The sequence below is a fragment of the Peromyscus californicus genome, unplaced genomic scaffold (assembly GCF_007827085.1).
Source record: "Peromyscus californicus insignis strain IS unplaced genomic scaffold, ASM782708v3 Scaffold_10__1_contigs__length_136768540, whole genome shotgun sequence".
NCBI lineage: Eukaryota > Metazoa > Chordata > Mammalia > Rodentia > Cricetidae > Peromyscus > Peromyscus californicus.
This window is the reverse complement of record NW_026294391.1, coordinates 99,838,214-99,865,121: the sequence shown is the minus strand read 5'-3', so window position 1 is coordinate 99,865,121 and position 26,908 is coordinate 99,838,214. Positions and strand designations below refer to the sequence as shown.

General features: G+C 45.5%; 1 protein-coding gene across 3 annotated transcripts in view; it reads right to left on the bottom strand.

The window, feature by feature from the left end:
- Dock11 (dedicator of cytokinesis 11) overlaps positions 1 to 25,172 on the bottom strand; it is a 187,185-nt gene extending 162,013 nt beyond the window's left edge. For all 3 annotated transcript variants that reach the window (XM_052738112.1, XM_052738113.1, XM_052738114.1), the window contains exon 1: positions 24,811 to 25,172. In XM_052738112.1, coding sequence (XP_052594072.1) covers positions 24,811 to 24,912 — 102 coding nt within the window. In that variant the 5' untranslated portion in view covers positions 24,913 to 25,172. The remainder of the gene's footprint in view (positions 1 to 24,810) is intronic.
- Positions 25,173 to 26,908: the final 1,736 nt, after the last annotated feature.

Sequence of the window (26,908 nt, the reverse complement as noted above, 5' to 3'; positions counted from 1 at the left end):
TTTTTTTTTTTTGACACACAACACTGGTACTGGGGCTTGTGTTAGATAGTCTATGGCTCTTGTGGGGAGCATTGTGAGTACACGAAGCATAACTTCATCGTGTGTGTGTGTGTGTGTGTGTGTGTGTGTGTGTAAGAGAGAGAGAGAGACAGACAGACAGACAGACAGACACAGAGACAGAGAAAGAGAAATGGGAAAACGGGAAGTGGGCTTTAACTGGGAAGAGGGAGGTAAGTTAATATGGAAGGAGAGGCAGGGAGGAAGGACAGATAACACCAAAGATACTTGATAAAGCTTCAAAGAATCATATTATTTTATATTTACCTCAAATAAAAAATACCATTTTATTTTTTGCCTTCTAAGGAGAAAACCCAAGACCTTGCACATGCTTAGGCAAGTGCTTACTCCTGAGATACCCTTTCTACCTCATATTTCAAAAACATTTTTGTACTACGGATTAGAACCCAGCTGCAACCCAATCTAATCTTTATTTATTTATTTCTAGTAAACACTACCCACATTGAATATTTTTATTTAAAAGGGAAGACTAGAGATAGAGCTCAGTGGTACAGCATAATCCCCAGAGCTGGAAAAAAAGTTGTAATAATGCAGGATGTAAAGATATTGAATAAACCAATAGCCAACTAGTTATAGAAAAGTTAAAATAAACCATTAACTGGGACTGATTGTACATGCCTATAATCTCCGTTATTTAGGAGGTTGAAGTAGGAGACTCCCTGAGTTCGAGACCTGCCTGAACTACAGAGTAGGTTCAAGGGTAACCTGAGCAATTTAGAGAGCCCCTGTCTCAAAATAAAAGGTAAAAAGAGGTCTGGGAATATAGACCAATGGCAGAGTACTATCCATACCATGTGTGAAGCCCAGGATTTAGTCTCAGTACTGAAAAAAATATTAGCCAGATATGAATAATAAAGTGTAAAATGCATCAATATATTCATATTTAGTTGATATGTGTGTGTGGTGTCTGTATATGTGCACATGTAATTCTGTGGGTGCGCTCGTGTGTGTGTGTGTGTGTGTGTGTGTGTGTGTGTGTGTGTGTGCGCGCGTATAGAGACTAAAGGTTGATGTTGGCCGTCTTCTTCGATCCATTTCCACCTTGATTTTGAGACCGATCTCTCACTGAGCCTAAGGCGCACTGTTTTGGCTAACCTGGAGGTTTGCCTGCCTCTGCCTCCCAGCACTGAGGATACATTACGGATCTGTACAGAAGCATGCCTGGCTTTCACCTCCATGGAGCCAACTCTCTAGTCCCCTATAGAAGTCTCCTCTTTATTTTTAAGACCAGCTCTCTCACTGTGGAGCCCAGGCTGCCCTCCAATTAACTATCCTCTTACCTTAGCCTACCAAGTGTGAGATTACAGAGCTGTGCCACCACACCTGATCACTCAATTCGGGTTTTTTGTTGTTGTAACTTACCACTTTGATAACAGAGGGAGGCAGAATATGAGAAGTGAACGCCATGCTTGCTGTTCTGTTTGGGCCCGACCTTTACAATTACTCTAAAAATAGTTCATAAAAGATACATAAAATATCATATTTATCTCTATAAAAATAAGCTAACTGTAATGGTTTTGTGTTGTATTTTCTGCTGTCAGTGGACATACAGAGAATTAGTTTCTCCGGTTGCTGGTAGTTTGAAAGGCTGCATTCCTGGTTCTGTTGCTGACTCATTTGTATAATTATGGAGAGGCAAATGTGGATTGAACACTTTGAAGGTTTTGGATGAAAGCTACTAGGTAAAAGCCAAGCAATTTTATTGTTAGAATGAGGGATTATGAGTCAGAAAGTATAACATTTACTCTTCACTTTGTGACCTGGGTGGCAGTGTGTCCAATAAAATGGGTTTGTGAACAGCCCAAAGTCACAGTGCATAAATAGCTGCCAGTCATTGTTCAGACTTTGGTACAGCTGTGTTTATACAATACAGCCTGTAGGGAAGTTAAATCTGGGGGAAATCAAATCATTTAAGCATACACTTAATCCATTTTTTTTTAAATTAAACTCTATTGACATTCTTTGCAAAGAAAATAATTCCTTTGGGATGCAAATGACCATCCCATAATATATATCTTTTGTAAGGTAGGATTTTGTAAAGCCATATGTAATTTCTAACACAGGGACACTCCTATGCCAAAAGATCTTAAGATTTTTTAAATAAAAGAACCAAAACACAGGCCTATTCAAAACTCAGGAAAATCACTGCCATGAGTCCTTATAAGAGCAATGCATGTAATATACTGATTAATTTTACTTGAAATTTAAGTCCCCACCAGATATGGTGGCTTACAGATATGAGCAGTTGGAAGGAAGCAGCAGGAAGGTTTCAAGTTCAAGGCCAGGCTGGTCTACATAATGAGTTTCAAGCCAACCTGGGATACAGGATGAAATCCTCTCTCTCTCTCTCTCTCTCTCTCTCTCTCTCTCTCTCTCTCTCTCTCTCTCTCTCTCTCTTAAAAAAATAGCCACATTATAAAGCTAGATGTGGTGACACAACCTGTAATCTCTATGAATGGAAGGCTGAGGTTGGATAGTCACAAGTTCAAGGCCAGCCTGAGCTATATAATGAGACCTTGTCAAGAAAGACAGACTCGAGAGTAGTGGTTCTCAACCTTGTGGGTCGTGCGTGACTCCTCTGGAGGTCGAATGACCCTTCACAGGGGTCACCTAAGACCATTGGAAAACATAGAGATTTATGTTATGATTCATAACAGTAGCAAATTACAGTTATGAAGTAGTAATGAAAATAATTTTATGGTTGGGGTCATCACAGCATGAGGAAATGTATTAAATGGTTGTAGCATTAGGAAGGTTGAGAACCACTGGTCTAGAGACACAGTGGGTGGGTGGTGGGCAAAGAAAGCAAAGTTTATTATGATGAAAGCTTGAAATAATTAAGCAAGCAGGAATGAAAGAAAATAGGAATCGAAGTCTATAATTTCTAGACCATGAAAATCGTGTTCATTCAACCGACAGAGAACTGGAGATGTACAAAGCACTGGGCAAGGAGCTGAAGATTTTGTCAGAATAGGAGAATTGTCTTAATAATCATACTAGAAGCTGGGTATGATAGCACACGCCTTTAACCCCAGCACTCAAGATGCAGAGGCAGGTGGATCTCTGTGAGTTTGAGGCCAGCCTGGTCTATAGAAGCAAGTTCCAGGACAGCCAGAGCTACATAATAGAGAGACCCTGTCTCAAAAACTAATAATAACAATCAGGGCTAGAAATGGCTCAATGGTTTAGAGTAGTCTTCTAGAGGACCTGAGTTCGGTTTCCTGGCACTCACATCAGGTGACTCACAACTGCCTGTAACTCAGGCTCCATGGGATCCAACACCCTCTTCCAGCCTCCATGGAAACCCTCACACACGGCGGACATTCACACACACACACACACACACACACACACACACACACACGCAAACACAAGTGCAAATAAATAAATAATAGGAAATTGAACTGTGCTAGTGTATGACCTGTGGTAGTATATACTTAGTGAGAGACTGAGACAGGAAAATTGCCATGAGTTCTAAGGCCAGACTGGGTTACATAGTGAATACCAGGTTAAGGAGAACTGCATAGCAAGACCCTGTCTAAAAATATTAAACACATAGTAAATTACAGATGGTGTTATATGTCTGTCTATATAGTCACCCAAAAACTAAGCACAGTTCTTGTCTTTTAAAAATTACTGTGATCAATGTAGAAACAAGATGGGTTAAAAACAAAAAGCATGCTAGGAGTGGTGGGTGCACTCCTTTGATCCTTGCTCTCAAAAGGCGGAGCCAGGAGGATCACCACAAGTTCAAGACTTGTCTGGTCTACGTAGCAAGTTCCAAGGTATATAGTGAAACTCTGTCTAAAAAAAAAAAAAAAAAACAGCATGGCGGCACGTACTTGTAATTCCAGCACTTGGGAGGCAGAGGCAGGGGGATATCTGTGGGTTCCAGGGTTCCAGGTCTGCCTGGTCTACAGAGCGAGTTCCAGACCAGGCAGGACTACACAGTGAGACTCTGTCTCAAACAAAAACAAAACCCAGACAACAGAAAGCAAGAATAAAACTTATCCACAATACCACCATCCAGAGTATAGAATCTTATATCCACAGGCACGTATCCATTATAAACACGCAATGTCCCACCGATACTCTCTTTGAGAACATCAGTACTACCAGTGGCTTTCTGTGTGCCAGGCATTGTTATAAGAACTTTACTGCATTCTTTCAATGAAGCTTCACAACAATCCCATTGTGGTCTTATAACAGCATTGTCTCCATATTGCAGGTGAGGAAACTGAGGTGGAGAGTAATTAAATAACTAAATTCACACAGATTTGCATTATTCTACAAAATAAAATCATGCTTTATATGCAGTTTCATAACTGAAACTTTTCCCTATTGTGAATCATATAGTAAGAAGTCATGTCAATGACTGCATCATTTTCTGGTGTGTGGGTGTTAATTTGTCCAGCCCCTCACTATTTTATGTTTTTATTTTTTATTTATTTATTTATTTATTTTTGGTTTTTCGAGGCAGGGTTTCTCTGTAGCTTTGTGCCTTTCCTGGGACTCACTTGGTAGCCCAGGCTGGCCTCGAACTCACAGAGATCCGCCTGGCTCTGCCTCCCGAGTGCTGGGATTAAAGGCGTGCGCCACCACCGCCCGGCTATGTTTTTATTTTTTATTTGTTTGTTTGTTTTTTGAGACAGAATTTCTCCATATAACATCCCTGGCCATCCTGGAACTAGCTCTATAGACCAGGCTGGCCTTGAACTCACAGAGATCCACCTGCCTCTGCCTCCTGAGTGCTGGGATCAAAGGTGTGCGCCACCACCGCCCAGCTAGCCCCTTACTTTTTAAAAGGATTTATTTTTATTATTTTCAAGCACGTGTGTGTACATGTGCACACACACGAGTGTGTGTGAATTTGGAGGCCCCAGAAGCTGGAGTTTCAGGTGGTTTTGAGCCTCTCTCTACGTGGGTCCTTTGCAAGTGCAGTATGGACTCTTAACCCTTATTTTTGAACACTTAAATTTGTGTTTCTTTTGCTCTTGTGAACATCTCTACCAAGTCCCAAAGACAATGCTATTCTTTCCCTTTCACAAATGACTGGAAGGAAATCCCCCAAGTTAAACATCCTCCCCAAGGTAAGACAAAGGCTCAGTGCTGGCTCCTCTGGCACACTGACTGCTGTACATTAGCTCCTGCCATCCTCCTGCGGGTCCCTGAAGGCATCCACATTCGAATGGAAGAGAAAAGCTATCAACAGCTACACTGATGAGGCAGAATGAAATCGATGCGCTCTAAAGCCTAAGAACGTTCCTGCAGTGTTCAGTTAGCGGGGCAAACTGAAAATTGACCTCTGACACACATACCCCTCTCGAAAGCCTGTGACCTTCTAATGTGAGTTTACGGCAAAAAGGCCCATAGAGATGTGGTTGAGTTAAAGATCTTGAAATGTGGAGATCAGTGTGGTTTATAAAGCTGGGCCCTACACGCTACTGCAGATGTCCTTTAATAGAAGGAAGAAGCAGAGGGAAATCTTTCATGGGTCAAAAAGATGAGAGCAGGCCCTCAAAAGCAAAGACTAGAGTTACTCAGCCTCAGACCAAGGAAGGTGGTAGCTACCAAAGCTGGCAGGAGAAAGCAACAGTGCTTTTCTGAAGTCTCCTGAGCGAATGTGACCCTGTGATTCTGATGTTAGACTTCTCAACTCCAAAACTATAAGAGAATAAATGTATTGTTTCATGCCTCTTAGTCTGCAGCATTTTTTATAGCAGCCATAAAGAAGCAACCAGACTAGAAGCAAGCTAACCTGCTTTCAGAAAGAAAATATGCTACCCAATGAGCTGGTAGCGTTGAAGATGGCCATTTGGTGTGAGCCCTGCAGGATAGACAGGCCTCCCTTTTGTAAGAGAAGGGATGGAAGGGCATTTCAGAATAAGGAGGTGTTTTGCAAAGGCCGGAAGGGGAAAAGGACGGTGTCTTGGAGCAATGATTGCTCTGAGGATGTGGTAGGCGAAGATGAGACAAAGGTGAGACTATACACTTGACTGGTAGACATGAAGAAATTCTGAGTGCTTATTTACAGTCACACGAACCCAATGCAAATGAAGCTGGCATTTTTCTGGTCTTGGGAATTTGAATTTCCCCCACCTTCATGAGAGGTAGCAGAATGGCAGATTGTGTCTCTGTATTTCAAGAAGCTTGCTTTTTGGCGAATTGTCAAGATAGTCACCTCTAATTTGTTACAGCCCCAGGGGATATGCAAGCAAAACCTTGCCCAGGTTATTTCTCCAGGGAAGAAGCAAGACACATGAGGGTGGGGTTCATCTACTCAACTCCACCTAGTAACATTTGGGAGGATGCTCCGGTGCCCCAGGAGACCCACTCGGGTTACTCTGAAATGGAGCTGGCCTCTGCCAAATAATGACTCCAACAAAGTGAAATCCTCAATTAAGTTGAGCTGTGAGAGCTGCATTGGTTTCTTATGCATTTGGTTTCTTAGGCCTCTAGAAAGGCCTAAGAAGCCAAAGGCTATTCTTTCCCAATTAAGCCCAGAAGCAGAGAAAAAGAAAGTGATGTAAACTGGGATGTTTAGTTGTAATTACTGATTTCATCATTACACAGCTAAAAACTTCCTTTTCTTTCACATGGACCTAAATTCAAATCCAGGACATTTTAGGGAACGACTTTTCCAGATGTGCAGCCCCATGACATTCCCTTGGCACTCCAGCTACTGGATTTCCAGAAAAGGCACCTAGCCATCACTAACTCAGGCCTTTGGAATTTTCCACCCTTGGCTTTAAAAAAGGTTAAAGAAAAAACAAACAAAGTAATGTCTCTGCCCCCATGGTGAACACTTTGTAGTCAAGCCAAAGAGAAAAAAAAAGAGAGGGAGAAAAGATGATGGGGGTGGGGACGATGTGGGAGCTGGATGTGGTGGTGCCTACCTGTCATCCTAGCATTAGGGAAGGAAAGAGAGAAAAAGAAGGAAGGAAGGAGGACAGAAAGTAGGCATGTGCCCACACTAGCATGATGGGAAGTGAAGAAGGGAGGCCATGAAGAGGAGCACAGAGGATCCAGAGCCACAGATTTGCAGTGCAGAGAGGTGAATACCAGGAACATCAATAGAGTCCGCAGGTGAGAAAGGGCTGGGAATGTAACTGGTAGGATGCCTGCTGTGCACACAGTTACCAACACACTGGAGGGGGTGGACTATGCGGCAGGCGAGAACAGTGGAGCAGTGAGCATTAAGCAGAAGGTGGACAAGAGAAGAAAGTGGTTTAGAAGAGAAAGAACAGTAAGAGGAAGCTGGGGGCCGCTCGGGCAGAGTTACAATGGCTCAGAGGTGCAGTCTCCTCCATTTGCTGCTGTTCCTGTCCAGCAGGGTTTGCTGCCTCAAGAAATACAGGTTTGGGATAGGTGTTGCCGTTCAAGGCTAAGAAAGAAGGAAGGGAGGCGGGCATGCCTTGTACCAGAATCCCTCCACCCTTGGCTCCCAAAAGAAGGCTTGCACCTGGAGGTGTCTGCTGGCCAGTAAACTCTGACCTCCATTGGAGCTGGACAGTTGGTTTGGTTTTCAATTGTAATATTCAATGGAGAACAAGGGCTTTTGAAACCCCTCTGTTAACTGATTTGGCGTCTTGAATTATGCTGGTTGACAGCATGCAGCATCTTTAGGCTTGAATACGTATCTACGCCCCAAGCTTTCCTCCTACCTAGCACAAGGTCTGGAGCTTTTGATTTTTTCCTGTCTGGTTCTCTAAAAATAGGCTGCTACCCTCATTGAATATTGTTAATATTTTAATCTCTGGCCTTTTGGTCTATTGTGATGCAAAAAAAATCCTTTAGTTCTCTCAGATTATATCCTCTTGGCTTCTCTCATGTCCACAAGTTTGCTCTAAATAGACTTAATCCATTATAGAGAAAGCAGCGGAAATAGAACCTCTGCTTCTGTACGGCTCCAGCAACAGTTCGAAAAGCAGCTCCCTTGGGACTTTAGCATCAAGTGAATGAAAGTATCTGGATCGACCATCAGCCAGTGCAGCTATGTACCACATCACAATGTACCTTCTCCTCTGGTTAGCACACGCCTCAACAATACATTGCTTTCGATTTCCTTCTGCTACCTAACACAGGCCAAGAAGTTCCAGGCATCTAAGGCATCAAGTCTGTACTGAAATTCATTGATGTAGTGTACACTACCTGTAAGCCATGGAGCTCAGTGGAAGGCAAGCAGAAAAGGGGGGAATCCGCAACAGAGATCCGTCCATCGGGAAAACGAACCAAAAATTAAAGGCCAGTATGAAGGAAAAGAACCCATAACTTAACTAAAATAAACACCATCTTACAAGTGTTTCTAAAGAAGTCCTCAGCAGGATTATAGTTAATAAATACACTTGCACATTTAAAAATTAGTAGATTACTCTTATATAACAGTAGACCACTTAACACAACCCCACTGAAAATACCTGAAGATTTATCCTGTTAGCTTAGAAAAAAGAATGGGAATTATTTTCCCCTGGAAGAGCACAAGAAAAGAACATGGACCAGAAGAAAGTGAGGAGAGTTTCTGGACATTTTGTTGCTCCAGATTTTGAAACAAAATCTGTGATTTTCCTGGACCTTTTCATAAGGCTTTTCAATGCACAGCCAGATCAGTTACCCGAGGACCTGTAAAAGGATAGGTTAAGCCAGGAAGAAATATAGCCGTGGCCAATTGGAACCGCTGTAAAAATAGCAAACACAACTCACATCTATGCTAGAGTGCTTCTTCAGAGCTGCAAGGCTCTGTGCCATCAGACCATCATGGATATTATACTGGCCAGCACCACGAGGAGGCTGAAACAAAAGCAGCCAGGAAGCTTTTGTGGTGCGGCTCTCTAAAATGGCAGGGGCTGCATTCTGTGAAGAGAGGAAGTTTCGATTTATCTCTCAGTTAAAATCACCATGAAGTCAAGAAGGAAATCAGAGATTTCCCGGTCTTCTCCTCCGCCTTCTCCAGCCTATCTGAAAGGGGTCCTGTGTTTACCCATCTAAGGTGACCTTCAGCCTTCAGCCTAGGTGAAGTCTCTCTTACAGAGGACATATGAGAGGCATCTTGGGACCTGTCAGCCAGTTACTCTCTGTGATGTGAAACCATCCCTTTCTCTTTTAAACATGTCTCCTGCACACATATCTACACCCCTGCCCCCCAACACCTACACACCCCTACTGCTTTCCTCTTTTCCTTTGCTGAGAGTGGAAAATTCCATAGGCCTCAAATGGCTAAGTGCCTGCATGTGTCTGGCCAACTTGTATCCTGAAACACCTCAAGTCTGAAAGCAGTGCCCTCTATAAGAACTGCAGACTAATGGAGTCCTCTGTGGGGAGAATAATTAATTATGAAGAATTTCAGAAAATATGCGAATGGAAATCGCAGATGACAAGCCTGCGTTCCTTTCCTTCAGCTACAATTCTCAAAAGGGATCACGCTCCTTCACTAGAATGCTGGGAAGGCGTCTGCACCTAGCTCACTGTTGGCTAGTCTATCAGACTCGTTTCCTGTTTTCTCTTCCATCATAAAGTCAGGAACCTACCTGACTTCACCAGCCCATCAGGAGCCCACCGTGGACTCATCAACCTGTAACACCACTTCATGGAGTTTAAAGCACAATAATGACTCCCCAAACATGGCTACATCTCGGTCCCTCAAACCAGGGACTATGGACTTTACACATCAGAGGAAACCAGAGATATGATAAAGTTCAAGAGTTTGAGATGGGTTATCCAGGTGGGAGGGAGCAAAGCCATCACAAAGGTTCTTCTACATGGCTGGGAGTGTAGCAGAGTCATAGGGCGGTTGCCCAGCATGTGCAAGGCCATGTTTTCAATGGCGAGTACTACAAAAACAAGGCAAAGCGGTTTAGAAATGAAAGGGGGAGACTGGCTGATCAGAGGCAGGGAAGAGAATATGAAGACAGAAGCAGAGGCGGGGTGTATGATGTGCAACACGGCCAGCCATTGCTGTGCTGAAGATGGAGACAGAGGTTGAAAGTCAAAGAATGCAGGAAGCCTCTGGAAACTGGAAAAGAAGGCAGCATACGGGACTCTCCACTAGAGCTCCTGAAGGCCGTGCAGATTTGCCAAATCTTGGTTTCATCCCAGTGAAATCTGTGTCAGACTTGTGGTCTCCAAACCTAGAAAAAGGTCTGTGTGCTTCCTAGGACTAGCTAGGCCATCCATCCAGGGGAAAACCAAACACTACTGTTCTGCTAAAGCTGCGGTTCTCAACCTATGGGTTGTGACCCCACCTGGAGTCACATAGCAGATATTCTGCCTATCAGATATTTACATTATGATTCATAACAGTAGCAACGTTACAGTTACGAAGTAGCAACAAAAATAATGTTATGGTTGGGGGTCACCACAACATGAGGAACTGTATTAAAGAGTTGCAGCATTAGGAAGGTTGAGAACCACCGTGCTAAAGGAATGTAGCAATAAAATAAATGTAGTGATAAAATGACTCTTAATAATATTCTGCTATACTCATAGATCAGTGTCGTGCTCAGCCATCATCACAGAAGCTTCCCCTGCAGTACAAACAGTAGGAACAGTAGGGACCAACACAGAGACCCACAGCCAGACATCGTGCAGAGTGAAAGACCTTACAACACTCCATCCTAAATGGGATGACACCAACAAATCCCTCCCCTCAGGGCTCAGCCCGAGGGGATGGAGGACAGGGAGGGATCAAAGTCTTCTAAACACAACACAACTGACACAACTAGGACCTCACAGAGACCGTGGCAGCACGCACAGGGCCTGCACAGGTGTAAGCCGGACGGGGTCCCAGCACTGAGGGGGCAGTGAACGCAAGCCCCTCGCCCTACCCCAGAAGCTAGCTCCAACTGACAACCACTGGCAAAGGAAAAAGGAGTTTTCTCCAAGTCTCACTGGGCACACATACCACACTTAAGGGCAGGCCTCATGTCCAGCAACAGATGCCTAACACAAAATGAACTCATAATACTTTGGGGATTCTCTTTGTTACCTTATAGGTCTTTCGCTTACATATTATGGTTTCTGGTTTTGTGTTTTTATGGACTTTCTGTATATGTGAATGTGTGTGTATCTGCATCCATGTGTTTCCTATGTGCTTTTTCTTTTTTTCTTTATTAAAAAATTTTTTTATTCATTTTACATACCAATCATAGATCTCCCTCTCTTCCCTCCTCTCGCTCCCCCCAACCTGTCCCCTCAACCCACCCCCCATTTCCTCCTCCAAAAAGGTAAAGCCTCCCATGTACAAAACCTGGTACATTCAGTTGAGGCAGGGCCAAGCCCCTCCCCCTGCATTAAGGCTGAAAAATGCGTCCCACCATAGGTAATGGGCTCCAGAAAGCCTGCTCATGTACCAGGGGTGGATCCTGATCCACTGCCAGGGGCCCCTCAAAGAGACCAGGTTACACAACTGTCTCCCATATGCAGAGGGCCCTGTGTGCTTTTTCTTTGGCTCTTTTTTTCCCCTGTTTGTTTGTATTGTCCTACTCTGCTTTGTTGTTGTTATTATTATTATTATTATTATTATTATTATTACTATTACTATTATCATATGCTTGTTTTCTAATGAGAGAGAGAAAGAAAGGATGTGGATTTGGGTGGATGGGAAAGTGAGGAGGATCTGGGAGGAGTTAGGGGAAGGGAACCTCAATCAGAATATCTTGCATGAAAAAATTATTTTCAATAAAATAAATAAATAAGTTGGGCAGTGGTGGCATATGCTTTCAATCCCAGCACTTTGGAGGCAGGAGGATCTCCGTGAGATGGGGGCCAGCCTGGTCTACAGAGTGAGTTCCAGGACAGCCCCAGGGCGGTTTCACAGAGAAACCCTATCTCAGAAAAACAAACAAACAATAAATTAAAAAGTCTGTACTTTGAAGACACTTAACTTTGTGACAATATACTATAGTGGGAATGGGAAACTGATACACCATGTGTGCCGCTGGCCCAACTCTACAAGGCCCATCTGCTGGGCCTCCTTACCTGGGCACTCAGCCTCCTCTGAATTTGCTAATAGCCCCCTCCCTCCGCCAGTGCATTGGCCAGTTCCACTGCACAGAGCTTAAGCTGAGCAGCTGTAGAATCATAGTAAAGGCACAGCATCCTGGCTCAGGAGACCTAGTCACTTGTAGAGGAGCTGGTAACCTGCCAGGAAACCAAGGAGGGGCTCAGATATGGGTGAGCAAAGGGATCAGGTTAGGGACATAGAAGCTGGAAATTTGATACAGGGTTGATTACCTGCTCAATGTATGGGAATCTGTTGGTTCCATATCTAGCAACACACACACACACACACACACACACACACACACACACACACACACACATACACACATACACATATACACAAACACACAGAGTCATAAAAACTCAAGGTAGACAAAAAATAACACCAGAACCCAGTAAGTAGAAGTTAATTTTAAAGACACGGCAGATGCTGGGTCTGGCAGCATAGATCTGTAACCCCAGCTGCTCAGAAGGGATTAAAAGCATGTGCCACCACACCTGGCAACAATATTTTCTTTTAAGTTTAAGGTCAGCCTGGGCTACATGAGACCCTGTCTCAAAATAAGTGAATGGATGAATAAATAAATATAAGCAAGTAAATAGACATACACAAATATACAGGGTACAACCAATAGTTTATGCAACTTGAAACCAAGGCCCTGGACACTGAATGTGAGAAACTCTTGATGCTTCCACTAGTAGAGAAAGGAAGGAGGGTGGGAAACAAGGAGAAAGCTCGTGTGCCATTAGAAAATTGAAGCAAGAATTCTTCAAATTATCAAAATTATCAAATTCACTTTGGCGCTACTAGTGAGAATTCTGACCGACTATTTGGAAGGGACAGGCAGAGGCCAATTTCCTCTGTGAGCAGTCAGGTCAGTCACTAGAAGTGACAGAACAAGTCTCCTGGGGGCAAGTTTGAGAGGAGAGCATTCTTTGCTTCCGGAGTAATAGAGTGAGTCATAAACACTCCGCTGGACACAAATGAGAGCCACCGGCCCCTGTGAGATCTTAAAGAATGATTTAGTTCAGTTTATGCCAAGTCTCCTTGGACGTCAGCCGTTTCTTGATGGTAAGGTAGACACCTTGGAAGGTGGCATTCTTTCCTTCAGGTCTCTAGGTAGCCAGCCATCTGGTGCACTGGAGTATTTGGAACTTGTTAGCCTGTGAAAAGAAACTGGTCATGCCAACAGTACTGTTCCATGTACTCGTGAACACTGTGACAACAGGCAGTGTAAGGCATAAAGCTGGCATTTCTTCAGGGAGAAACCTAAACTAATATAAAAGGCATGGAAAGATCTTATACATATGGTGTTATTTTGGGATAGTGGGTAATCTAAAAGTAGTTCCATGAAAACGATCCCAGGTACCTTTGAAGAGCTAAAGTTCTAGAGTGTTCTTTTTCAGTATATTTATTCAAGTAGTAAAGAAATGAAGAACAGCGAACTGTAAGCAGTTCACAAAATCTAAAAAAACTAATCTGGCCTTAACTTCTACTTTCCCACTAAAGAAACCAAGCTTGTTTGGAAAGAAATATGGCTTTCCATAAGCCATCACTCAGTCACACAGGAAAAGTTTCTTTCCCCTGCTTGCTTGTGGAATCTGGTAGCTTCTTCACATGGCTACTATTAAGAAGTGGAGACACCTGGAGTTCATTACCTGCCCAGTCATTTGGAAATGACAGATGGCCTATGGCCTGCCTCACTAGAAACCAGGCCTCTGTTTCTCCACATAAAGGAGTGATGACAATGTGGTATGTGTTGAACAGTGACCCATAACCATATGACATCACAGACATAACAGCCTTTTTAACTCTTCTTAAAATTGGGGCTATCACAGGGCTGGAGCAATGACTCAGCAGTTAAGAGCACTGGCTGCTCTTCTAGGGGACCTGGGTTCAATTCCCGGCACCTACATGGAGGCTCACAACTGTCTGTAACTCCAGTACCAGGGGATATGCATATGCATGTACGCAAAATACCCACAAAAATTCTGGGAACAGAAAGGCTGAGGCAAAGAGACGCAGCCAGCCACCACCATGAGAAGATGTTAAGATACCAGTAAGCCACGAGCCACGTGGCAACTTATAGACTAATAGAAATGGGTCAATTTAAGATATAAGAACAGCTAGCTAGAAGCCTGAGCCATTAGGCCAAACAGTTTAAATAATACAAGCGTCTGTGTGTTTATTTTATAAGTGGGCCGCAGGACTTCCGGGGCTTGGCGGACCCGGAGAGAAAACTCCAGCTACAGTGGGGTGGAGAAGCTCTCCAGCTACACATACACATAAAATAAAATAAGTATATTTTTTAAAAAATGGGGCCATGGAAATACAAGGCCTTGCCATCATCTGAAAAACATTCCACACAAATTAACTTGCGGGACTTCTGTCACAATGCACTGAAATGCTTCAAATAAAGATATTCTGTCCAGGGACTTCAAAATATCTTCAGTTACATCTCACCCAGTAAAATATGGCCAGTCATTAGAGAAAACAATATGGTGGGGAAACAGAAGAATCTAAAGATCACCTAACACTTTTCTTTATTTTTTTAACTTTTATTTTATGAGCATTGGTGTGAAGGTGCCAGATCTCTTGGAACTGGAGTTGTGAGCTGCCATGTGGGTACTAGGATTTGAACCCAGGTCCTCTGAAGAACGGTGGGTGCTGGAAGAGCAGTGGGTGCTCTTAACTGCTGAGCCATCTCCCCAGCCCTGATGAGGCTAACACTTTTCACCACCTTGAAACATATACAGTCCAAGACAAGCTGTCAAGAAAGCAGGGGGAAAAACTTCCTGCGGATGATAAACTCCATAGGCCATAAAAAATAAAGTAGCCAAGAATCACAGGAAATCATTAAGAGCAAAATTTAGGTGTGATTGTGCAAGGTTGTGCATGAACAATAGAGAAACCACGTGTAGACGGAATGACGGCTGTGTTTTCCAGACTGACTTAACCGGGAAGCTGGATACGCCACCCTTAACAAACCCAGTCTGCTATTACAAAACCTGAATAGCAGAATAGAACAGGACATTAGGACTACAGGTGTAGCTCAGCAGTAAGTAGCACACGTGTTTAGCATCTGTGAGGTCCATTCTATGCCCAACACCACAAAAAAGGACATAAAGCCTGGGAATGATGTGAGAAACAAGGCATGCTTTGTGTGTGTGTGTGTGTGTGTGTGTGTGTGTGTGTGTGTGTGTGTGTGTGTGTACACAGGTGTATACAGGGAGGTAAGCATGCACATGTATGCACATCCATATGGAGGCCAAAGAAAAAGCAGCAGCGTTGTGGTTTCTCAGGTCCATATTCATATTCTCTCTGTGTCTCAGTGAGCCCAGGGATCCACCTGTTTCTTCTACCTCCTCAGAATTGGGAATACAAGGGTGTACCACACCTGGCTTTTCTCCCGTGGGTTCTGGGGGCTCAAGGTCATGTCCTCATCTAAGCATTTTACTGACCAAGCTATCTCCCCAGCACAACATTCATTCGGATCATATGTTCTGACTGATGTGTTCTACACACACTGGCCTGATGTCAGCCTGCCAGCAAGCAGCTGGGCTGAACTCTGAACACAGGAGTGGTGTGCTCCCGGAGCTCAGGCTCTTACCCCTTGCTCTAACAAACAGGAGCTTAGAGGCAGTAGCAGCTTAGCAAGACTGTCCCTTTGCCCCACTCCAGTTTCTGCTCAGGAAACCTCCGGGGTGGGGCTGTGCAAAGAATCAAAAAGGCATCTGGCTCCAGGCTGATCCAAATGGCAGAGCAATGTTAGGCTGGAATTCTTCCGCTCTCCTGGCCAAATCTATAGGAAACTATGAGATCTAAATCCCAAGGAGAAACTTATTCTAAAAGTACCCTTATGATTTATAAATCATAAAACAAAACAAAAACCATAAGAAAGGAGGAACTTCTTGAGCTCCCTCTCCCTCTCGTGGTTTCCGGTTTCAGTGGTAAATAAAATTTAGAGAATATGAATACATTTTTCAACACATCTTGTCGATGATTCTTTATCTCAGGAGAAAAAAATCCGGCAGATGATAATCCTCTGTACTAAGTTGTAACATTAAATTGACTCAGTAGGTTGTATGTGTGTGTGTGTATGCGTGTGCGTGTGCGTGTGTATGTGTGTGTGTGTGTGTGTGTGTGTGTGTGTGTAATAAAGAAGAGGAGGTCATGAATTTGGGGGGAAATGGGAGGAGTTGGAGAGTTGAGAGGGGTAGGAGTTATGTCAATGTACTGCTCAAGTATGAGGTTCTCAAAACAATTTCAAAATTAAATATTTTTTTTCAAGCAAGGGTGGGCTAGCAAGGTAGCTCAACAGGCTAAGACATACTTCCAAAGTCTGACGACCTGAGTTCAATCCCAGAGACTCACATGGTGGAAGGCGAAAAACAACTCCTGTAAGATACTCTCAGACCTTCACAGGCACATTGTGCCATATTTGTGTATATATATACACACACAGAGAGAGAGAGAGAGAGAGAGAGAGAGAGAAATAAAATTGTAATATGTTAAATTAATTAATTTAAAGCCAGGTATGTGGAATTTTGGAAGGTAACAACTACTGCCACAGAGGTCAAGAAAGGGAATGCCAAGATGAGCTATACATGTATACTACAAATTTCTCACCATTACATGTCACTGCTTACTCTTGCCACTGCCATAAAGCATGGGGGAGGGGAACTCCATAGGAAAAGCCACAGAGACTAACAGTGTTCATTAGTAAAGGCCTGTTTGGCCTGGTTAAGACCAGAAGAGACTATGAAAGTCTTAACAAATGTAAAAAAATCAGGAAGTCAGTGGGGGGTGGACAAGGGCGAAAGGATTAACCAACTGAAACTAGAAGGCAATACCATAGCGTCTTATCTGTGTTTACTGTGTGTGTATCCTATCTTCAGGTCTGGATCGGGAGTCCCTTAGGGGTAGAGACTATTACATTAGCCTCTCTAGGCACCCAGAGGAATCTGGCTAGCTCCTTGTCCCCATGAACTGCTAAAGCCAATTACTAAAACAAGATCTCACCACACCCACCCGTGTGTGTGTGTGTGTGTGTGTGTGTGTGTGTGTGTGTGTGTGTGTGTGTACTTCTACTATCATTCTAATGGGAAGTCTAGGGCTAGCCTCCAGATTATTCTTCCCCACCCCGCCTTCTACTTCCTAATCACCCCCAAAGGGGCAAGCCTCTTCCACCCGCTAATCACTCCTACAATCTCATCTCTGTCAGTGCAGCCCGGCTCCTTTCCTGGTTCTTCCTCCCTTTCCTGATTCCACTTGGAACACTTTCCTCTCTGCCCTCAGGAACCCCGGGCTTCTGCCAAAACACAAGCCTACATGCTCAGCCTCCCCTTAGAAGGCTCTCACCGAAACCTGGCCTTGCCCTCCCAATTTTTTCAAACAGAGCTTGCTCGTTTTCTCTTTCCTTCCTGTCACCTTCCTTCTGCTCACCCAAGCTGTAAAACCTCAACTTCAGCTTGACTCCACCTCTCTCTTCCTCCCTTCGTTTCTCTTCCCCCTTCAACAATCACCAAATGCTATAGATTGTATCACTGAACTGCCTCTTATCTCCATTCTCACCGCTTCAGCTAAGGCCTTTCTTTGTTGGTTAAACCCTTTGTGAGCACGCTCCTGGACTATATATTTTCCCCGGTTTCCTGCCTCCAGGCCCTTCTCCCAATACACACAAAATGTAAACTGTGTACCTACTGCCTTCCAAGCATCGTGTGAAGTGCTCATACCCAGAATGAGTAGGGAACATTCTGTGGTAGATGCTGAGGTGTTTTCCCCCAACATTCTCTTTATTTATTTTACAATTTTTCTTAGTGTTTTTTTTTGTTAGTTCTTTGAGTATTTCATTAACATGCTTTGATCATGTTCATCCCCTCCCCCGGCTCTTCCCAGATCCACACTCCCTTCCCTACCCACTCACTCAACTCTGTGTCCTTTTTGTTTTAAACCCATTAAGACCAATTGGTGCTGCCCAAATGTTCTTGAACGTGTGATCTTCCATTGAGTGTGGGTGACTTCCCAGGAAAACTGTCTCCCCCTTGACCTTCATTTTAAAACTTATGAACCACCTATACACCAAGCCTTTTCATTCGTTACTTCTTACTCCTCACAAGGGAGCGCCACATGTCTGTCCCCATTTCACAGACAATTACCTGCCTTCATTCACAATGCAAGTAGCAGCAGAAGCCAGACTTGGGACCAGGTCTCACTCCAGTCCTGATGCTCTCTGCCTCTGCTATTCAGTAGGGCACTGAACACTTGGACCAGAGTCAAACAGAACGCCCATGATGCGAGGAATCTAGAAACCAAGTCATGTGTGAAATGAAGGGGGGGGGGGAGGCTCTCTGACCTCGTGAAGAGTGAACTTTTTAAATGGCATGGTGGTTGTCTCCACATGTTTCAAGGATGGGCACGTCAAAGAGGAAGCAAACATTCCATGTAGCTCCAAACGGTAGGGTTTGGTGCAGGTCAGCAGAGAACTCAGCGGAGTAAATTTCGATTCAAGTTTTCCAACACAGCCTCCTAACACGAAGAGGGGGTTAAGGAGAATCCCCACAATCCTTTGTCAGAAATGTGTCTAAGAGACCTTCTTGCCTTGAACAGATGAGTGGCCTAGATCAGCATTTCTGTGCACATCAGAATCACCTGGGAGTGGCTTTAAAGAATATGGACGTGTGGCCTCACCCTTGACTTAGCCAAACAGAATTGTGAAGGGTGGAGATGATTATCTCGAGTCCAAAACAAGGAAAAAAGTCTGTGTCAAGGTTCCCTGTCCTTAAAGGAAGAAATATGAATGGGCCGTCAACACAGGAAACACTGTTCGGTTTCAACAGTAATTGAAGAAATACAAATTATAACAGCAATGTACTCGATAGCTTATCAGATCACAGAGATGACGAATGTCGAGCAGTGTCAACACGGGAGAGGAGAAATATATACTCATGCTCCACTGGTGGAGTAAACTGGAACAACTTTCTGCAGAATAATTTAAGTGGCTTTTTGTTTGTTTGTTTTGTTTGGTTTACCAGGAATTGTTTATAGTGCTAAAGATGGAACTCAAGGCCTGGCACACTGAGTTACCCCTCTATCCCTAAGAGAAAAGTTCAATCCTAAAAATGCATGTGGGCTTTGAACAGGCATTTTGATAGCCAGAAATTTAATCTATGGGCAAAATGTAGCAAATCTGAAAGTACCCTCTCTAAGCTGTGTGACCCAGTGGTAACCCACTGCAGTGACGGAAACGCTGTGTTTTAGCACTGTCTCCTATGGTAGACCAGCCACATGTGGCGACTAAGAAGCTGTGCCCAGGGCAATTTAGGAATTGATTTTTAACTCACTTAAATTTAAAGTGCCGGACATAGTAGCTGAGGCACAAGGGTTACAAATTCAAAGCCAGCCTCAGCTACACAGAAAGACGCTATCTCAAAAAACAAAATACGGAAAAATGTAAAGGTATCTAAGACACTAGACAGCTCATGTTTATCCAGCATAGAACCAGGAACGTTGGGCCAGAGAGATAAGAGAGCTCAGCAGGGGAAAGGACTCACAGAGGCGGCCTGATGACCTGAGTTCGATCCCTGGAATGCACACAGAGCAGGCCAGGTGCAGAGGCCCTCACCTGTCATTCCAGCACCCCTACTGAGACAAGAGACTTGCCTAGAAGCTCCAGGGCCAGCGAGCCTGGAGCGCACAGCTCAGCAGAAACAAAAGAGGCCCTGCCTTAACAAAGCAGAAGAGCACCAACTCCTGAAAACTGTTTTCTGACCCCCACACAGGCACTGTGATGCAAATACCCTGTTTGCGCTGGTATGCACAACACACACACACACACACACACACACACACACACACACACACCCCAATATTTTTTAAATCTAAAAACTATAAAGAATCAATCAATAAAGGATGATTTATCTATGAAAAACTCCTAATAGAATTGTTGGCATCTTATTAAACATGCTTAAGGGTATGTTGACTGATGAGTAAATGCTAATAAGATATGGATAAGAGAAGAGTTATTTAAGGGCTGGGGAAGACAGCTCAGCATAACCACACAAGAAAAAATTGAAATATTCATATATAAAAGTCAAAATGCATACACTAGGCTATTAACAGAGTTCCTTCTGAGCAATGAGCTGGTGACGCTTCAATCTTTTTCTTCTCTAGTTTTTCTTTAATGACTATGCATTTTCAGTGATAAAGCAATAAAAGTTTAAAGAGAGATTGCTGGTGATCAGGCTAGGGAAAGACTCAACCTGGAGGACGGATTTAAGACGTCAAACTTAGAAAAGAAACGCCAGGGCTGGAAAGACAGCTAAGTGTATCAGAGTGCTTGCTGTACACGCAGGAGGACCACATTAAAAAAAAAAAAAGCCAGGTGTGGCTGTGGGCACAGTGGGTGGGAACAGAGTGCGGAGACAGGAGGGCACATCAGTCTGGCCAAAGAATAGCTGGTTCCAGTCAGTGAGAGACCTTGAGTCAAGGAAATCAAGTGGCAAGTGCTATAATAACAGGGCACCAGTGTTCTCTGATTTCTGCATGGGTGCGCACAGATGAGGACACCTGCATACACATGCCCCACAGAGAGGAGGGGGATTCTGTTTGTTGTTTCAGTGAGGGCTTAGTGAGGTGGCCTCGCTGGTTTTATAAGCAGAGTTGGGCTTTTGGACAAACCGTGGAGGTGTGGGTCTCCCAGAGCCCTTCTAAGCAAGAGAAACTACCAAAAGGAATGGAAAGAAGGGATGTTTACGCTCAGGCGCCAAGGTTATAGCTAATCTTTCTCACGCTCAGCTCAATAAGAGCTGAACTAAGTCTTTGAACTGGAAAGGCGTGCTCAAGAAGCCAAAACTGAAGCCAGGTATATGGGTCCATGCCTATGAAAACCTAGCATTCAGGAGGATGAGGTACAAGCATCATGAGTTAAAGTCTTCATACACAGGCAAACAAACACAACCAAGTTGGGCTAGGAGTGTGGCCAGGTAGTAGGGTAGCACCTAGCCTATTCCAGGGTCCTGAGTTCGGTCCCCGGCATCTAAGGGGCTTTATTCCACAGTGGAAGCTGTCACCTCCTTCCAGATGAAGCTGTGGGTTTTGTCATACATTAAGTACTTTCCAGACCCCCCCTGGGAAGAGGGAACAGAGCAGCTGCTGAGTTTTTCAGGCAAGCATGACAACCATTCTGCTCAAAGGTAGTTGTGAGTGGCGGGTGGAGGAGTCAACAGCTGGTGACCCTTGTCAGCCTTTCTCAACTCCGGAGAGCTATTCCATGTGAAATTCCTTGCTGCCAGCCAAAGGACCTGCCCAAATTACCTCGCCTCAAGGGCTGTGACTGGTAATACCTAACAACTTTCTGCTGATCATAAGAAGCAAGCACTATTTAAACACCTACTAAGTAAGAGATACAGTAGGTTTCTCAAATGTCTTTGGTCCCCTCCAAGCACCAACGACTATAACAAAAAGACAATCAGAACTCTGCCCTTTAAACATGTGTATATGTGAACATTCTCCATGAGCTCCACTGCTCGCTGCTGGCCTATCGTGCCGCTCCCCAAATCTCTCTTGAGAAATCTTGGTCAATGGCAGTTCAATAATTATCCCTTTCCCTGGTTTAAAATTGACCTTCATAAAAATGCTGAACTCACAGGAACATGCAGCCATGAAACAGCCTCTCTTTCTCTGCCTGTTTCATTATATAGTTAATAGATTCGTGGAAGTACTAGTAATGACACGCTATATATAGCCAAGGCCCAAGTCTTCTGCATTTTTTGAACAGTGAGCAAAACTCAATGATGTTATAGACATGCCAACAAGGGTGTAACTGTAAAAAAGAAAAAAAAAACTAAACAGGAAATAGTGTGTATTTGTTCAGCTTGGTAGGGCTTCCAGGTCTATCAAGAATTACATGGGAGGAAAGCGTGGCCCTGCTGTGCTCATAATGACTCCAACTTCTGCAGAAACTCTAATACCATCTTGGGTTTACGGCAGCAAGTGTAAATCCCACCTCAGCTGTCCCTCAATAAACACTTGGGGCTTACATCACAACTGAACCAGAAGTGGACAGCAGCTGCAACATGCTTGTTGTGCTCTCCAGTCACCCATGGCTTTCCTAACACTTGTTAGCAGTTCTATGAAGAAAAAAACAAAAAACAAAAAACAAACCAAAACTAAAACAAAAACAGGAAGAGAAGGAATACATGAGAGACATATTTCAAGTCTCTCACATATTAATGGTATACAGGCTATTTAAAGTGATTTATTTCTTAATCGACAAAGAGCATTATTGAAGACCCTAGGAAATCCCTAAGACTATACACACGCACACACACAAACCTAGGCTGGAACTAATGAAAATAAATGAAGAAAGGGTCATCTTCACTCCTTTGTAACTATAAAGCATCTAACTGTGCCTTGCACAGAGTGAGTGCTCACTAGATGTTGATTTAGATCACTGGGAACTGCTCTCCCAACTCCCCAAATCTTAATACAGCTCATAAAGTACAGAAATGAATAGACTGCACTCCTCTACATCCCCTGACATAAAAGTGATGTCAGCTGACCAGGAAACTCTGGCCACTGGCTGTAGCTCCAAGAAGAGTCTTTCTCTGTTATGGACTGTTTTCCCTCTGCTTTGTCAATAACAGACAGCTAGGAAATCACTGCACCTGTGTTGCACAAAAATTATTGGTGGCACATGCCCGGCATCCCAGTACTCAGTAAGCTGAAGGAGGACAACTAGCGCCAAGTACAAGGCCAGACTTCCAGCCTGGGCTACAGACAGAGAGAGACCCTGTCTCAAAACTGAAATTCTTTTGAAAGCTTAAAACCTGGGAAAGAATGTTAACTTTCTACTGTTGCAGGAAGCTGGTCAAATCCCAACAGAGGTTGCTTGTGTCCCATTTATTCTCTTGATACCATCTGTCCATCTTCCCTCTCCCTTCACAGGCTGTGGTAGGTGGCCATGCACCACTGCTCAGGGAAGATTTTCTTTCTTTACGATTTGAGAAAAACCATCCTTGTGCTAGGCTGTCTGGATCGCTTGCTAATAAGCATGGAAGAAGACAGTCTAGTATAAATAAATGCCTTGCACACAGCTTGTGGTCCTTTCTTAACTGGTTGTGATGACAAGTGAGGTCTGATCTGACCTCAACAGGTTCTTGCTCCAAAATCCGAGTGAAATATACAATAAGCCAAATCCATTAAAACAACATTAAAGGTCTGGGTTTAGCTTCACCAAACAGCAGGATTAAACTTCAAGGGTCCTGCCACGATGAAGAGATTTCTTTAAAGTCACTTGGCTCTGCACAGTTGCAGCTATTAGAAATCCGATTTTTATCTCAAAGGTACATATTTTACCTTTGATCCTCCTCCACTAATGTCAACTTTCCCCACTGTTAGGATCAGGCCCCTTGCCTCGCTTTAATGTTGGTTTTATTGCTGATTCTACAAGATCAACATAAAAATTACAAGGGAAAGCTGCGAGGTTCCCTTCTCAGGATAAGTTGGGCTAACAAAAAAGCCCTCTCTTAAATGGTGAGATTTAAACACAGCAAATGACACAAAATAATATAGGAGTGGAATGAGACAAAAGCCAGCAAATCTCCCGCAAAACAAAGTAACAAAACGCACGCTAATGAACCAGTCCCGCAGCTTATTTAAGGTTTGATATCCAGTCTAAAAAAAAAAAATGGCAATGGGGGTCTTTAAAAGCGAAGGAGCAAGTGTCCTTTACCACCTACGGCTTCCCTCCAGATTTAGACAATCTGAACAGGGCAGAGGGTGTACTGGGAGGGTTCCCAGGGGGTCAGAATGCTCTCCAATCCCCATCCCCCAGCCCTGCCCGCCACCAAGACAACCCCAGTCCGCTGCGGTAGGCGTCTGGTTCTAGGCTCTTCATCCTAACACAGGCACACCCCATCGTTCCCCCATCCTCTTGCCTCCAAGAGCTTGCAAGTCTCAGGGGCCATCCTCTCCCAGAGGCGACCGACCCAAAGCCCACTCAGGCGCAGAACCCCGTTGTTTCCAATCCCCTCCCTCTGCCTTAGTGGTAGTACCCTTCAACACCCACCACAGCCCTCCCTCTCCCCAGTAGCAGGAGGAAGTCGCTGTGCTTCCTCTGTCCACACCGCCCGCCAGAGCTCGGGCGCCCCGGGCTTTTTGGGTGGGGTTGTGTGTGTGCGTGTGTGTGTGTGTGTGTGTGTGTGTGTGTGTGTGTGTGTAAGTGTGTGCGCGCGCGTGTGAGTACTCGATGTGTATCCACACTCAAGTGTGTCTGTGCAAGAGGCTCATCGCATCCTTCCGCCTAGGCTGCCCCAGGTGCCCTCCCAAGGGGATCCAGATCTCCTCGTGCCCTCGCCCCCAGCTCTTTGTGCGGGGTCCGGGGGAGTGGGAGGTGCGCTCTGCAGCTCTCAGCCGCCCCCGCCTGGGGTGGGAACTCGCGCTCCATCCGCAGCTGTCCGCGACCCGCTTTGCCCTCCAGCTTCTAGCCGAGCGCATGCTGGTGGGACAGCCAGAGCGCTGTCCCCTGGAGCCGAGGACTCCCACCCCCGGGCAGCCAGTCGCCAAATCGAAAACTTAACTAGAACAGAGAGAGAAAGAGCTCTTAGCGCACCGGGCTGCCGCCCAGGCGTCCATCCGGCCCGCCGTCCCCAGCGCGCGCGCGGGAAGCCACCGCGCCGCTCCCGGCGTGAGCGCGTCTCACCCCCGGGACTCCCCGTCGCTCGGCCACTCACCAGTACCACGGATCCCCGCACGGCCTCCGACACGCTCTGGCGGAGCTCGGCTGCCGTGCCGGGCTTGCTCAGCCGCTTGGTGAATTTGCGCACTTCGGCCATGGCAGCGGCGGCGGGCAGGTCTCGGCGGGCGCGCTCAGTGCCCCGGGCCCCGGCGGCCGCGGCCGCTGCTGCTGCCTGTGTTTACACGCCGGCCGGCCAGCCACATCTCAGCTCGCCGCCCCGCGCCCAGCTCCCGCGGCTCCTCCTCCCGCGCGCCGCTCCTCCCTCTTTCCCTCCTTTTCTCTCTTTTGCAAGCTCAGCCGCGGCTCCCTCTGCTCCAGGGCCCCGGCCGGAGGAGCCACCAGCCTAAGAAGGAGGGTGTGTCTGCTGGAGGGGGAGGGAGTGCTGGAGGTGGGGGCGAGGGTCACGCGGGAAGAGGGGGGAAGTGGCAAGCTCCCGGGCTCCGCCCGCAGCTGATGTTGCTGGTGCAGCCGCATCCGGCAGGCGAGATGAGGCTGCTTCTTTTTCTAGTGTATGGGGCGGGAGGGGGTCAGAGGTGGGGGATGAAATGTCTCCAAGACTAGGGTGTGCCATGCCCCAAGGCTTCTCTGCCTCCCTAAAGATTGTAGGACCACCAAGGGGGTGAGAGAAGTCTCACTTGCCCTCACCCAGCAAGCCTCTGGGTCCCAGGCGGCTAGAGGCTGGGAAACAACATGGAGCTGCATGCCGCCTATTGTGTACTCAGCCTGGTTGGGTCTCGCCTATGTCAAAGGAAGGAAGAGCAGGTTTGCTGCAGGACAGACTTGCCTAGGTCCCACACCCAACCCACTTCATGTCTTTGCCCAGGCATCCACCTCACAGGGCAACTCAAAGGAGGGAACAGGCTTCTGGATGTGTGACTTGCCCAGGCAGGGAGAGCTGGGTGGTGGGGGGTACCAGAGCCTGTGGCAGGTTGTGTAGTTCTGGAGTGACTCCACCAGCAGTGGGTGGCCCTGGCGCTGGGAAGGCCATGGCCTTGGTTTTGGAGGACCTGTCAATGTTCAGCTTTTACATGTGCCCTGCAACCCTCACGCCCTTGCCTTAGCTTCTCCAGCTTCTAAGAAATTGTTTTTCCAAGAATCAAAGAACATCTTCTGACTAGGTGTAAAGTGTGCGTGCTTAAAACACAAACAAGAAGAATCTTGAAGTGCTCGTGACCCTGCCAAGACTTAACTCTGAAATGAAAGGGCCCATTTCATTTTTTAAAAGTTTGAAAATGGCCCATCACCAGGGATCCAATCTGCCCATCTGAGAGGATTCTCACCATTGCCCATATGGCACTGTCCACACTTCTCCAGACTTCAAAGAGCAAACAGTCATACGTACAAAAGGATTTTGTTATAGAAACAAGAGCATAGGAATGAACTCCATGAACCCAGAAAAGACCAATTCTCTTAGCAGCGAGCCCATTTAGTCACTTTCACAGTGGTCCTGATTAAAGCACAGATGGAGGGTTCCTCCAGGACCTGGGACAGGCATTGTCACAAACATTGACTTCATGGTGTGGTGGTTGTGGTGGTGGTGGTGGTGGTGGTGGTGGTGGTGGTGGTGGTGGTGGTGGTGGTGGTGGTGTGTGTAATGTGGGAACTGTTGCCTGCAGGTGAATCAGCACAAGTTCATGCCGTATGTTCCATGAATGATGAATGTCTGTATGCCTGGATTCTGGTTGATGACCTCCACAATGCTCCAGCATTTTTCCTTGCTAAGAGAACCCAGATTCCTTGCTTTAGGGACAAGGCAGAGGCACAGGGTTTAGGAAAGAGAAGTAGCACTCTAGGTCGGATGAATCATAATTGGTGACTACTAACCCATGCTAACCTCTCTCCTTTACTAGTAGGATGGCCTAGGCTCCTGCTCAGTTTGGGGAAATGGGGTATATGACAGCAGGATTGCTGGGGAAGTTTTCCACCTTGATAGAAAGAGAAGGGTGTTCATTTCCCGGGCCATAGGTTCAATTTTCAGATCATGCAGACCCTAGTCCCCTTTGGAGCTAGAGAGATGGCTTACAGGTTGAGAGCACTTGTTGCTCTTGCAGAGGACATGGACTCAGTTCCCAGCACCCACATGGTGACTTACA